The sequence below is a fragment of the Pan troglodytes genome, chromosome 15 (genome assembly GCF_028858775.2).
Source record: "Pan troglodytes isolate AG18354 chromosome 15, NHGRI_mPanTro3-v2.0_pri, whole genome shotgun sequence".
Lineage (NCBI taxonomy): Eukaryota > Metazoa > Chordata > Mammalia > Primates > Hominidae > Pan > Pan troglodytes.
The window spans coordinates 71,209,428-71,223,348 of NC_072413.2; the positions used below are offsets into that span (position 1 = coordinate 71,209,428).

The 13,921-nt window shown below is 54.8% G+C and overlaps 1 protein-coding gene, 1 long non-coding RNA gene and 1 other non-coding gene across 14 annotated transcripts in view; 1 reads left to right on the plus strand and 2 right to left on the minus strand.

Annotated features, from left to right (window-relative positions):
- The first annotated feature begins 1,811 nt into the window (after positions 1 to 1,811).
- PAPLN (papilin, proteoglycan like sulfated glycoprotein) overlaps positions 1,812 to 13,921 on the plus strand; it is a 37,784-nt gene continuing 25,674 nt past the window's right edge. For 4 of the 12 annotated variants that reach the window (XR_010151194.1, XR_010151195.1, XM_054666084.2 and 1 more), the window contains exons 1-2: positions 9,754 to 10,131; positions 10,516 to 10,618. Coding sequence is in view for 10 of the 12 variants with exons in the window: in XM_054666084.2 (XP_054522059.1) it covers positions 9,820 to 10,131; positions 10,516 to 10,618 (415 nt within the window). In the remaining 2 variants the exon portion in view is untranslated. Of the gene's footprint in view, positions 1,962 to 3,990; positions 4,221 to 9,078; positions 9,195 to 9,752; positions 10,132 to 10,515; positions 10,619 to 13,921 lie in introns of those variants that run through there. The other 8 variants (XM_054666087.2, XM_016926351.4, XM_054666080.2 and 5 more) reach the window with 6 other exon arrangements.
- On the minus strand, positions 8,405 to 10,453 carry LOC134808373 (uncharacterized). The gene is made up of 2 exons (XR_010151205.1): positions 9,959 to 10,453; positions 8,405 to 9,679 (listed from the first exon to the last, which is right to left on the minus strand). It is a non-coding gene; the product is annotated as an uncharacterized LOC134808373 (long non-coding RNA).
- LOC112205422 (U6 spliceosomal RNA) lies at positions 11,213 to 11,323 on the minus strand. The gene has a single exon (XR_002939383.1). It is a non-coding gene; the product is annotated as a U6 spliceosomal RNA (small nuclear RNA).

Here is a 13,921-nt window from a genome sequence, read left to right on the forward strand (position 1 = left end):
GCAGGGACACAGCAGGAAAGTGAGCTCCTTGGGCCTCAGCTTCCCCCACCCTGCAGCGGGAGAAGCATTTTCCTCCCACTTAACAGAGGACCTTTGACCAAGCTCAGAAAAGTCCCAGCTGGTGGGGTCAGGGAGTGGGGCTTGTTGAATGGAAGAAGCGCTTTTCCTTTTTAGAGAGGCTGCATGATTCCACTCCCCTTTCTCTGCCAAGCTTTATCTTTGCTTAAGAATTCACACAACTCCCCAGGGGCCCCGCTACAGCTGCTGCTCCTCCTGTCTTCATTGATAGGTAAGAAATGCACCTGATTTAAACTGATTTAAACTGGCCATGTTTTAATAAGCATTTTGTCCAAACAGGCAGCTGCTGGAGCCAGGGGGCTGAAGTGGGGCTGAGCTTCCCGCTGGTGACTTCTCTTTGCCCAAATGAGGCCAAGGGAGAAGTGGCAGGGCCAGCAAGGGGCTAAAGGCAGAACAGCGTGGGGGAAGGGGACCAGCCTTCGCCACCACCCCACCCCCAACCTCTCCCCAACTTCTTCCCCCCAACCTCCCTCGTGTCCAGGACCAGTTTCTAAAGATGAGTGAATTCCAGTTTCAAAAAAAGAATGGTAGGCAAAGAGTGTCTTGGTTGTGAAAAAGGACAACGAGGAAAACAAATTAAGTTGATCACATGCGTTGAGCCCCTGCCTTGATGCTAATTAGTGCCCTGGCACAGGTGGTGGGGCTGCATTGCAGGCCCTGCCCCCCGGGACTCACAGCTGAGCAAATCACAGCAACAGGGACAGAAACCGAGGGAGCAGGACATGCACCCCGTCGGCCTGGGGTGGTGTGGAGACGGCTTCAAAAGCAGGTGACATGCTAGGCACGGTGGCACTTTGGCAGGCCACGGTGGGAAGATTGCTTGAGCTCAGGAGTTCGAGACCATGTTGGGCGAGACCTTGTTTCTATTTAAAAAAAGAAGAAGAAGGCTGGGCGCAGTGGCTCACGTCTGTAATCCCAGCACTTTGGGAGTCCGAGGTGGGTGGATCACCTGAAGTCAGGAGTTGGAGACCAGTCTGGCCAACAAGGTGAAAACCTGTCTCTACTAAAAATACAAAAATTAGCCAGGCATCATGCAGACGCCTGTAATCCCAGCTACTAGGGAGGCTGAGGCTGGAGAATCACTTGAATTCAGGAGGTGGAGGTTGCAGTGAGCCAAGATCTAGCCATTGCTCTCTACCCTGGGCAACAAGAGTGAAACTCCGTCTAAAAAAAAAAAAAAGAAAGGGAGGGAGGAAAGTAGAAAGAAAGAAAAGAAAGAGGAAGAAAGGGAGGGAGGAAAGTAGAAAGAAAGAAAAGAGGAAGGGAGGGAGGGAAAGAAAGAAGAAAGGAAGGAAAGTGACATTTGACCAAGGTTTTGAGGGCTGACCAGGGGTTTGAGAGGTAGAGGGGATTGGGAGAGCGCATTCTGAGTGAGAAAAGGTGCTGGGAGATGGGTAACAGCAGCGTGTGCGGAGAAACTCAGTTGCGGCTGAAGAATAGGATCCAGGGGTGGAGAAGGTGGTGGCTGGACACAGGTGTGTTGTGTGTAGGATAGGCATGAAGAGGAGCGGATAGGGCAAAGCTAGAAGGCTTGGGCAAGGGGAAATGGGATTGGAGAGGTGACTGGCGCTGACCCAAGAGAGGACAGACGGGGTGACCAGAGTGAAGGATGAGCCAAGCCTTGGCGCAGACCCAAGCGGGTGGAGGCCCCGGGCAACACCGGTCACCACGAGGGCCTCTACGAAGGGCTCTGTCCTCCCACGGGGATTGGAGGTGGGTAAGTGAGACAGGGCGAGGTGGAGGGTGAGGCCAGGCAGCGGCGGAGAAAGAAAGTCCCACCCCTGCGGGCGTTCCTTGCGGCCCGGCCGACCTCGCGGGCTTGGGCCTGGGCAGGCACCGACGGAGCGGCCCTGGCTGCAGCCTCCCGGCGCCCGCGAAGACAGGTAGGGAGGCGGAGGGACTGGAAGCCCCCGGGCGCCCAGCGGCGGGGACCCCGCACCCCGGGGCTTCTGCAGGAATTTGCTCGCCTGGCTCACGGCGACGGGGGTGTCGGAGAAAGTGGGGGCCGCAGAGAAGACCCCGCCCCGGCTCGCTGTCCGGAGGTGGGCGCAGGGTCATCGCTCGGCACCGCGCGCCCCCGGCCTGGAGGAAAGGAAATGCAGAGAGCCGGGGAGCTGGTGCGGGATGGCCCCGGCGCGCACCCTCCCCGGCTCGGACCTTCTTTCAGGCGAATGCCGCTCCCGGCGCGTGGTACAAGCGAGGCCCTGGAGACCGTGCGCCCCTCCCGGGAGGTGCCACTGGGCCGCGGGCCTGGAGCGTCCGGGAGCCCCAGCGGCTGCCGGCACCTGCGCGGCCACCCCGGGCCTCCCGTGGGAACCGCGCCTCTCCGCCTCGGGGGTGCGCGGCGCGTTCCTGGGGTGGGGACGCGGGGTGCCTGGTCAGGGCTGGACCGATGCAGAGGGGGGCCGTGGGCGGGGGCCACGGGGACGGGCGTCTGCGGACTGCGGCGGTCCCGGAGTCGGCTGGGGACCATGCATGGGGAGGCTTGGTTGGCGGCCACCCGCCTTCCCGCCCTCTGCGCCTAGGGCCGCCGCCTTCGGCCCTAGCTCAAGGCAGACGCGTTCCCCGGGAACATCACGTTGAGGGCGCCCACCCTGCGTGCCCGGGGCCACCCGGTCCCTGCCCTCGGGCGGCAGGAGAGGTCGAGCTTCCACGGCCCTCGGAGTAGCCCCGTGACCAGACCCGGACTGGCCTTGGAGTCGAAGGGGTTGTTTGCCACCAAATGAACCGAAAAAACTGAACTTTTCAGACTTCGGAATGGCAGATATGGGCTTGGAGTTCAGTGAAATTGCAGCGGAGGCGGTAGTGTTCTGAGTAATTACAAGTAAAATTCTTCTTTCACCCGTCTTTTCCCCAGCCTCGCCCGCCCTAGCAGGCCTAGCCTGGCCCTAGCAGGGGGCTCCTGCTCTGGGAGCTGCCCCCAGCAGAGCAGAGGCAGGGCCCTGGCAGCAACCCCCTTCCCTCACCCTCCAACCCCAGGAATCTCGAACTTGACCACGAAAATAATGACTCAATGACTCACTGTGCCAAATTAACGAGTGTGTACATTGTTCAATATGCCAGGTTACATTTCTGCTGAGCTTGGCTTCTGTATGCTGTCTTTTATCCTTGTAAGCAGAAGTCATTTTATATCTTAAAAAAATTAGAACATTGGTAGAATTACAGATTTTAAAGTTCAAACCTGCACGCTAGTACTTGTTTAATGTTTTGTACTGAAGGGCGCACATTATGTCATTCTGCGATACAGCGACATGTATGTACACATACACACTGCACAGCGTGTATACCGACTGGACACCTGCACCAAATAGTACACACCAGACTGCACATGGACCCGCCCCGCACACTGCACATGCACTTTGCATGCATGCACACATCAAACCAGAGACACTCCACACACACTGCACTGCACACTGCCCTGAGCACACTACACTGTACTGCACACTGCACTGCACTTTCAGGGCTCACACGCTGCACCACACACTGCACTGTACACACGCTGCACCACACACACTGCACGGCGCACACTGCACTGCATACACACGTTGGTTATGGAGGCTGCTTATGGAGCTTCCCTGTGCAGAGAAATGCTGGCTTGAGTTTTAAATGGGATACAATTAACACTTTTAGAGCATTTGGGTTTTCAAAGTGTCTTCAGAGACTTGATTTTTTTAAAGCCTATATTAGGAGTTTTTAAACATCTGATGTAATAGCTTTTTTAAAAGGAATCTTGCTGAATTAAAAGTGAGTCTAATTACTCGGATTCTGAACTTGTTTTTCAACCACATGGAAGTATTTTTAATTGCTCTCTCTTTTTTCCCCTCTGGAACTCTGAAACAAGTTGTTCTTGAACTTCTGCCAGTTGCGGATGGGCCATTCGTTTCTCGCTCACATGTTGAGCCGCCCGGCGGGGCGCCCTCACGCTGTGTTCTCTGCGGTGCACCGAGGCGCGCCCGGCGGTCCTGTTGCGGGTCTCCTGGTCACCTGTGGGCCATAGGGAGAGACGCGCCCACACACTGGCGCCCGCGCCCAGGACAGCTGCGGGAGCCCCGGGCCGCTCTAACCCGATGCGTCTCCCGCAGGCTGAGATGCGGCTGCTCCTGCTCGTGCCACTGCTGCTGGCTCCAGCGCCCGGGTCCTCGGTGAGTGCGGTCCTGCCCCGCCCCCCGGAGGAACCTGCAGGGGAGGCGGGGGCGGGGACGCGCGGGCCCGCCCGCAACGTCCCCAGGAAAGGGGCGATGTCAGGGAAGCTGGGCTGGGAGGAGGCGAGCCCGCACCGCTGAGCTCCCTCAGAAAGGGCTGGGCCCTTGAAGCCAGCTGGCCAGGGTTCCCAGAACTGCCCGCCCGGCTGCAGGGCGCAGTGTGTAGGAATGGCACCTTCCCAGGGCTTCCCTCCTTCAGAAGGTGGTGGGAGCACTCCATGAAGTCCCCGCCAATCCTGGCGGGTGCAGCCAAGGTGCAGGGCTGGGTGGTCCATCCCACCAGACACCTGTCTTCTGCCTGGAGCCAAACACGGCTTCCCTAAGCTGGAGTCTTCTGGCCTAGAGGTTTGGAGTGCCAGTCGTTTCCATTCCCCTTGGGGTAGCACCTAGGGCAGGGCTGTCCTGTGGAACCTTCTGAGATGGCAGAAATGTCCTGTTTCTCTGCTATCCAATAGGTAGCCCCTAGGTCCATTGAGCACTTGAAATGTGGGTGAGGTGAGTTTTAATTTTACTTGACTTTAATTAATTTAAATTTATTTTTAAATTTTTAAAATATTTATTTATTTTTGAGACAGAGTCTCACTCTGTCACCCAGGCCGGAGTGTACTGGCATGATTTCGGCTCACTGTAACCTCCACCTCCTGGGTTCAAGTGATTCTTCTGCCTCAGCCTCCCAGGTAGCTGGGACTCCAGGTGTGTGCCACCACGCCTGGCCATAATTAATTTAAACAGCCGCATGTGGCTAGTGGCTACTGTATTGGACTGCGAATTAAGACAGTGGACACAGGAAGCTGGCTGGTGGTCAGAGCTGCTGTTTCATTAACAGGGGCCCAAAGGCCAGGGCTCTCTGGAGAAGGTCCCTGGGTCTTGAGGATGTACAAGGAATCTTCTAGACCACAGGCCCCACCTTTGGGGAGGAGGGCGTCTGCAGAGCTGGGTGTTGCCCTGGCTCAGTGCCTGGCAGAATAGAAGCCACAGAGGCAGCTGGGCCCTGTCCTGCCCCAGGAGAAATCTCCCAGGGTGACCCACAGCCCTGCCCACCCCTCTGTGAGGCAGGCAGGAAGTGAGAGAGGAAGGATCCCTGCGAAAGGACCCAAACTGTTTTCTGCCATGGGGAGGTCGGGGGGGGGGAAATGCCACGTCTGGCATCTGTGGGCGGAGGCTGAGCAGGACTCCTCTGCAGGGGTGTGTGGGGCAGGCAGGATGGATGGCAGTGGGCACTTCTCCCACTAGAAGTGGATCCCATAGATGGCACTTCAAGAGCCCTGTGAACCCAACATGGGCCACAGCTGGAGCGGTGGGTGGGCTAGAGGCAGCCTTTTTCATGTCCTCTCGACCACCTGCCAGCTACCCACGGTCCCCTCTGCCACCCCATGAATCTTGCTTCCTAAATGCCACTCTCAGGTCCTTCACCACGTACTGGTGGCCCAGCTGCATGAAGGCCAAAGCCCAGGTGGAGGGGGCACGAGGACAGCATCCAGGCCCCAGGATTAAATCCCAGAGCCACCTGGACAGCTGCATGATCCTAGGCAAATAAGCCTTAGACTGCTCTAATTTGGGAGTAATAATGCCCACCCCAGAGGTTGTCATGCAGATGAAACAAATTAAGGTTTCCAAAGCGCCCTTGGTTCTCTTAAACCTTTTCTCCCTTAAGGCCACGCTGAGTAGCCTCATCCGGCTGCCACCTCCTCCCAGTGAGTCTCAGATGGGGCTGGGCGCAGCCTGGGCTGAGAATTCTTCTCTCCCTGCCCTCTGTGAGTCTGCAGGGGGTGTGGCCCCGCTCACAGCTCCACTGCCTCCCTCTGTTGCTGGGGCAGGAACCACCCAGTCCGAGCACCTTCTCTGGATCACTTACGCTGTCAGCGGTCAGTCTGAACAGAATGAGTAAATGAATAAAGGTGGCAGCCTGCGTGTTCCTGGGCCTCAGCCTCTGCTCCCATCTGCACGCGGGTGTGCATGTGTTCTGTCTCTCTCTTACACACATGCACATTGGGCAGTTGATTCCCCTGGAAACAGTGCAGCAGGAAAGGGGACCCCTGAGTGGCTCCAGGTGGGAGTTGAAGGAGGCATGGGTGGGGCGCCTAGCGCAGCATGAGACAGGTGAGGGCAGGCCCCAGGTGAGGCTGGCTGGATCAGCTCATTCCGGCTTCACGCCACGTCGGGCAGTTCACGGTTTGGGTAATTACAAAGCAAGAGTGTGCTCATGCTGCCTGTGGCTGAAGGTGCTTTCCTTCCTTGGAGAGACAGTGTGGAGTGTGTGGACAGAGCACGGCTCTAGGATGGGACGGACTAGGGCTCCTGGCTAGTGGACACCTGCCTTACAGGTGCTGGGCACAGGAGGCAAGAGGGCATTCTGGAAACAGCATGTCCCTTAGGGGGCCCTTGTTCAGGCCAGTCCTGCCTCTGCCTTATCCTGATGGCCAGGCTGTGGCTCCATGGCAGGGGTACCCCTTGGCCACACACCAGTACACCCAGCCCAGCTCCAGGGAAGGGTGGATTTTGCTGGCTGCTGTGCCAAGGAGCCAAGACAGACATCCAAACAGGCCTTAGTCAGAGGGTAATTGACAACCAGGCCCAACCCAGCAGCTAAGAAAGCAGCCACCCCTGAAGACCTCTCCTGAATACTTAAAATGTGGGATGAGGCTGTGTGTGTGGGGGGGGGGGCGGGTGCCAGAGTCCCAGCTGGGGCTGCAGGCTGTCTCTGGAAAGTCACCCTTCACGCTCAACACTCAGTGTCTTCCTTGTGAAATAGAAACTTGATCCAAGTAAATTTCAGTTTAACTTTCATTCAGAGAAAACTTTGATATTTTGGCTCAGTGGTTTCGAAAGCTTAGAGATTTTTGTCCAAGTTAGACTTGAAGGAGTAGATATTTTACAAAGTGAAAGCTAAGACCTTTCATCTGGCAAGCCCTTCCTTCTTGGTTGTGTGTGGTTCGGCAGGCTTAGCGTGGTTTGTGCATGGTTTGTTCTGCTTCAGTGTTCTGGGTTTTGTTATAAGACAAGGATAACTAGATGTTTGGCACCAGGGATGTTAGAGATGAGTAAACGTCCTTCCTCACCTGAGATTCAGTGAAGCTGCTCAGGGATCACCATGAAAGCAAGAGCCTGCTTTTCTTTTCTTTTTTTGAGATGGAGTCTCTCTCTGTCGCCCAGGCTGGAGTGCAGTGATGCAATCTCGGCTTACTGCAACCTCCGCCTCCCGGGTTCAAGCAATTCTCCTGCCTCAGCCTCCCGAGTAGCTGGGATTACAGGCACCCGCCGCCACGCCTGGCTAATTTTTTGTAGTTTTAGTAGAGACGGGGTTTCGCCATGTTGGGTAGGCTGGTCTCGAACTCCTGACCTCAGGTATCTGCCTGCCTTGGCCTCTCAAAGTGCTGGGATTACAGGCATGAGCCACCGTGCCCGGCTGCTTTTCTATGTGACCATTGAGCTCTTTCTCTGAAAAGTGGGAATGGTATTTTTCCTTGAGAGTCTTAAGTGGTGATACCCTAAAAGAAAGTCCCCTTCCAGCAAATGTTTGCATGTACACCATATGCCTCCTGGGAAAATTGTGAAGTTACATCTAATCCCTGTCCACCCCTGTAGGGAATCATCTAGTGTCTCATTTGATTCCCCCAGGTGGGTGGGGGCACAGCCTCGGCAGGGGAGCAGAGGACTGCAGTGAGGCTGGCCGGCTACTGTGCCCACTTCTCTCTCTGCCTCACTTTTCTTATTCATGCAATGGGGTCTGTCGGGTTGTTGTGAGGATGAAATGAGATAATGTGTGTGTGGCATGTGGATTCCTGACGCCAGCTGCAAGGGGTCCAATCTTTCTGGTGGGAAAGTGTACCTGCTAGGATTATAATCCTGTGTAGAGTCCCAAATAACAGTTCTTCAATAAGACAGACATGATTCCTCTCTCATATAAACACCCAGGGGTCAGAAGTCTGGGGCTATTCTGTTGCACAAAATCCTCCAGGCTCTAGAGTCTCTCTATCTTTGCTTCACTGTTTGAAGCCTCTATTTCCAAGTTACCTCACAGTCTAAAAGGCTGCTCCAACTCCAGTCATCACATCTGCTTCCCAGACAGCCTGAAAGAGTACAGGAGGAAGGAGAAAAGGACAAAGGCTCACGCAGGCTCTCTCTTGAGATTATTTGCGGCAGCTGCCCAACACTTGTATTTACATCTCACTGATGAGAACTAAGTGATGTAGCCACAGTTAGCTGCAGGCAGTCCAGGAAATGTATTTTTTTTTTAATTTTGGGCAGCCAGGTACCCAGCTGAGTCAAGTTTTCAAGCGTTCTCTCACAATGGGAGAAGGAGGGGATGAATATTGGGGTACTGGGAGGAGGGGATGAATATTGGGGTACTGGGAGAAGGAGGGGATGAATATTGGGGTACTCCTGGGAGTCTCGGCCAGATTAGCAGGATCCCCCCACGTTGCTTCCCTTTATTTTCTTTTAGGGCCCCCTTCCCTACATCACGGTTAACCTACAAATGCCTGGACCCTCAAACTGCCCCTGGCTGTAGGGTCCCTCCCTCCAGTGGCCCCTGAAACTCCAAACTCTTCCCAGCTGCTCCTGCTCCCGCCCTCCAGGCCTGGCTCTCAGCTCCTTATGAGGAAAGCAGGCTAATTCTGAAAAGGAATATGTTTTGGGGTGCCCGGCAGTGTTGCTGAGTCCTAAAGGCGGGCCCTGGAAGGGAGAATCCCAGACTTCTTGATGGGTGGGGGAGGGTTTTAGGCAGAGCATCTTTGGAGGGGCCTCTGGGATCAGGCTGTGAGTGGGCAATGCTGATGCATGGTCCTGTCTTCTGCAGGCTCCCAAGGTGAGGCGGCAGAGTGACACCTGGGGACCCTGGGGCCAGTGGAGCCCCTGCAGCCGGACCTGTGGAGGGGGTGTCAGCTTCCGGGAGCGCCCCTGCTACTCCCAGAGGTAGGAGAGATGAAAATGGGCCAGGTTGTTAAAGCAGGAGCAGGGGATGCTGCCTTCTGGGTGGTGGGCTAGGTGGTCGTGGCCTAGGCTAGCACTGGCCACATCAGCAGAACCCACCAAGGAGCAGATTCATTCTGGAAGCAGCATCAGTTCAGCGCAGGAAATCAAACCATTTCCCAGGGCCTTCCACTCTGAGCTGGAGCACGCGTGCTGCCTGTTGCCCCTGGTCGCCAGCTCCTGATGCTGCACCTGCCTGCAGTATGGCAGGTGCAGTCAATTTTGCTGGAACTGGTAAATAATCTTCAACCAGCAGTTCCCAATTCCTGTGGTTTCTTTACCGAGTACAGATGTTCCCCACTTCAAGCGATTTATTAAATGCTTGCTGTGTGTGCTGCACTCCGGCAGGGTCAGTGGAGAAGGTGGGGCACAGAAGGAGTAGTGAGGTGCCTCTGTCCCGGTTTGTATAGGGGTTGTTCCTGAGAACCCTATGTGAGGAGGAATGAGAGACCAGGAATGAACCTAAGGGCCTTATACTGATGTCCTGCTTAGATCGCAGGATGGCTGTGCCAGGCGGGTGGGTATTATATCTCATGCACCTCGGGTCTTCTCTGGGAATCTGCCTAAGATGCAGTGGAGTAGTCCCGCCTTAAATCCAAACTACAGGGTGGGTAGGGCTCTGAGTCCCGCTTTTCTGGAGTACCAACATGGGTCGCTCACTCCCACCTGGGGGATTTACGGGGTGGGGTCGGGGGACACCCTCTCACCTTGCTGCTCCCACCGGAGAGTCCCGCAGAAGTTGGGGCCTGCAGAGAGCCCCAGAACGGGGGCGGGGACGTTGGGTCTCGGTCAGGTCTTCCCGGTGCTCTGGTCCCGCAGGAGAGATGGAGGCTCCAGCTGCGTGGGCCCCGCCCGGAGCCACCGCTCTTGTCGCACGGAGGTAAAGCTCACGGGGCGCGGGCGAAGGCACCAGCTTCCCCAGCCCCTCCTGGCCGATTTCCCCATTGGGATGCCCGCTCCTGGCCGGGGGCTGCTGGGTTGGCCCAGCCTGGGGTCCTCCCGCCAATCCGCAGCAGGGCTGCATGGGGGCCCCTTCCTCACCCTGCCCCCGGGGACTGGCCTTGCCCTCCACAGCCTAGAGCACCATGGAGGGGCACGCACAGGAGTTCGGGGGTCCCGGAGGCGGACTCCACCTCCGGCGGCTCCGATGGGGCAGGCAAGGGAGACTCATGGGCTTCCTGGGCTCCCTGGGCTCGGGCGGGGCGGGAGGTGGGCGGACCTCGGACTCCGCCTCCTGGATCCCGACTTCCTCTCCGCCCCGCAGAGCTGCCCCGACGGCGCCCGGGACTTCCGGGCCGAGCAGTGCGCGGAGTTCGACGGAGCGGAGTTCCAGGGGCGGCGGTATCGGTGGCTGCCCTACTACAGCGGTGAGCGCGGCCGGGACTCGCTCTCTCGGGGCCTCTTGTATACCTACGTTGATGCCACAGTTCCTATTGCCGTATTATAGAGGCGTTGTCATATATATATATATATATATATATATATATATATATATATATTAGAGACAGTCTCACTGTGTTGCCCAGGCTGGTCTTGAACTCCTAGGCTCAAGGGATCCGCCGGCAGCGACCTCCCAGAGTGCTGGGATTGCAGGTGTGAGCCACTGTACCCGACCAATTTTTTTTTTTTTTTTTTTTGGGTGGGCGCGGTGGCTCGCAATGTACAGGAAATCTTCTAGACCACAGGACCCACCTTTGGGGAGGAGAGGGTCTGCAGAGGTCCCTCGAGAGAGAGCAAGAGGTCTCTCTTTTTCTTTATCTCTTCTCGTTCTCTCTCGCTTGCTTTTTTCTCTCTTCCTTTCCTTTCCTTTTTTTCTTTTCCTTTTTCTTTCTTTCTTTTTTTTTTTTTTTGAGACAGGATCTTGCCCAGGCTTGAGTGCAGCAGTGTCATGTCAGCTGGGCAGCATCTACCTCCCAAGCTCAATCAATCCTTCCACCTCAGCATCCCAAATAATTTTTAAAGTAAATATGGAATGCTTCATGAATTTGCATGCCATGCCAGCTAAGGGGGCAGGGGCTGTGCTAATCTCTGTATCGTTCCAATTTTAGTATATGTGCTGCCAGAGCCAGCATTTGTCAAATACCCCATCGATCAACCCATAATGAATCAATCACCAGTACCCCTGCTCCCCCCAGCACATGCCCGTGGCAACACCATGGCAGCCATTTTGAGGTCTTTCCATCCTTTCTCCCCTTATGTATGTATATTTTCAAACGAAGCTATGGTGTGTCTATACCATTTTGAGCCCTGTTTTTGCTCAGTCTGCTATGGGAAGCGTTCCTCCTGTCGCACAGAGACGGAGATGGGGAACCCCGGGAGCGGTAGCAATGGTGCCCCCCGGTCATCCTGCAGGAGGGGCTGAAAGGGGCTTGGGTACACCAAGACTTCATTTATCAAGGATCTGGGGGCCAGAGGAGATGGTCTGTGTACCTCTGAGGAGGGTATAAGTCAATTTTTAGAGAAATACAGTTCAGGGAAAAAACACCCAGGTAAGCACCAACATGTATGTCATTAAGCATTTTAGATGAATCAGAAGATTCCTCAAGACAAGTCTTCTGAGTGTTCGTTTTCCCTGCTTGCGGCAAATGACCTCTGGAGACCCTGTGGCACTCTAGATTCCAGATCAATGAGCGCTTATATTCTCTGTGTGTGTGTGTGTGTGTGGTGGGGATCGTGGCTGTGGGCGTGGCCCAGTGGGAGTCTCATATCCTGTGTATGTGTGTGTGTGTTGTGGGGATCGTGGCTGTGGGCATGGCCCAGTGGGAGTCTCATGTCCTCTGTGCGTGTGTGTGTGTGTTGTGCTGATCGTGGCAGTGGGCGTGGCCCAGTGGGAGTCTCTTATCCTGTGTGTGTGTGTGCGTGTGTGTGTGTGTGTGTTGTGGGGATTGTGGCTGTGGTTGTGGCCCAGTGGGAGTCTCATATCCTGTGTGTGTGTGTGTGTTGTGGGGATCGTGGCTGTGGGCATGGCCCAGTGGGAGTCTCATGTCCTCTGTGCGTGTGTGTGTGTTGTGCCGATCGTGGCAGTGGGCGTGGCCCAGTGGGAGTCTCTTATCGTGTGTGTGTGTGTGTGTGTGTGGTGGCGATCGTGGCTATGGGCGTGGCCCAGTGGGAGTCTCATATCCTCCGTGTGTGTGTGTGTGTGTGTGTGTTGTGGGGACCGTGGCTGTGGGCATGGCCCACTGGGAGTCTCATAGCCTCTGTGTGTGTGTGTGTGTGTGTGTGTGTTGGGATTGTGGCTGTGGGTGTGGCCCAGTGGGAGTCTCATATCCTGTGTGTGTGTGTGTGTGTGTGTGTTGTGGGGATCGTGGCTGTGGGCATGGCCTAGTGGGAGTCTCATATTCTCTGTGTGTGTGTGTGTGTGTGTTGTGGGGATTGTGGCTGTGGGCATGGCCCAGTGGGAGTCTCATATCCTGTGTGTGTGTGTGTGTGTGTGTGTGTGTGTGTGTGTGTGTGTGGTGGGGATTGTGGCTGTGGGCATGGCCCAGTGGGACTCTAGCTTTCAGAATTCCCCCTGGATCCTGAAGTGGACACATGTCAAAAATAATTTGATTATAGTCACATGATAGAAAAATTGGAACACAGAGGAAAGTCTAAAAAGAGAGTAGAGGGATACCTTCCATGGTATGGAGATGATTATAATCCTGTTTGTACTTTTGGGTTGTTTTAAAATGTGTATATATTTAGATAAATATAAAAATTAAGGTAGGGTACAGTGGCTCATGCCCGTAATCCCAGCACTTTGGGAGGCTGAGGCAGGAGGATCACTTGAGTCCAGGAATTTGAGACAAGCCTGGGCAATGTGGTGAAACCCCATCTCTACCAAAAATACGAAGATTAGCCAGGCATACAAAGATTAGCTAGGCATGGTTGCACACCCATGTAGTCCCAGCTATTCGAGAAGCTGAGGTGGGAGGATCACTTGAGCCCAGGAATTTGAGGCTGCAGTGAGTCAAGATCACACCACTGCACTCCAGCCCGGACGACAGAGTGAGATCTTGTCTCCAAAAGAAAAAAAAAAAAATTAAAACCAGGCCAGGTACAGTGGCTCCTGCTTGTAATCCTGGTGCTTTGGAAGGCTGAGGCAGGAGGATCATTTGAGCCCAGGAGTTTGAAACCAGCCTGGGTATCGTAGTGAGACCCTGTCTCTACAAAAAATAAAAAAATTAGCTGGGTATGATGGCATGTGCCTATAGTCCCAACTATTCGAGAGACTGAGGCTGGAGGACCACTTGAGTCTCGGAGGTAGAGGCTGCTGTGAGCTTTGATCGTGCCTCTGCATTCCAGCCTGGGAGACAGAGTGAGATCCCATCTGAAAAACATAAAAACCAGAAAAAAGTTATGCTCATCCTGCCCCTTTCACAAGATCACTGTTAGCATTTCATTTTAGCCCCTTTCACATTATTCTCTCCATATATGCTTACATATTTGTAATTATTGCATAGTAATCACCATTTTGCATTCTGTGTTTTAAGCATCTTCCCACACCATATAGTCTTCACAATCATCATTTGTAACTGCATAGTCAGCATGTGTAATCCATTGATAATTTATTTAAAGAGTAGCCTGTTATGGCCATGCACAGTGGTTTACACCTGTAATCCCAGCACTTTGGGAGGCTGAGGCAGGTGGATCACCTGAGGTCAGGAGTTCGAGACCAGCCTGCCCAACAT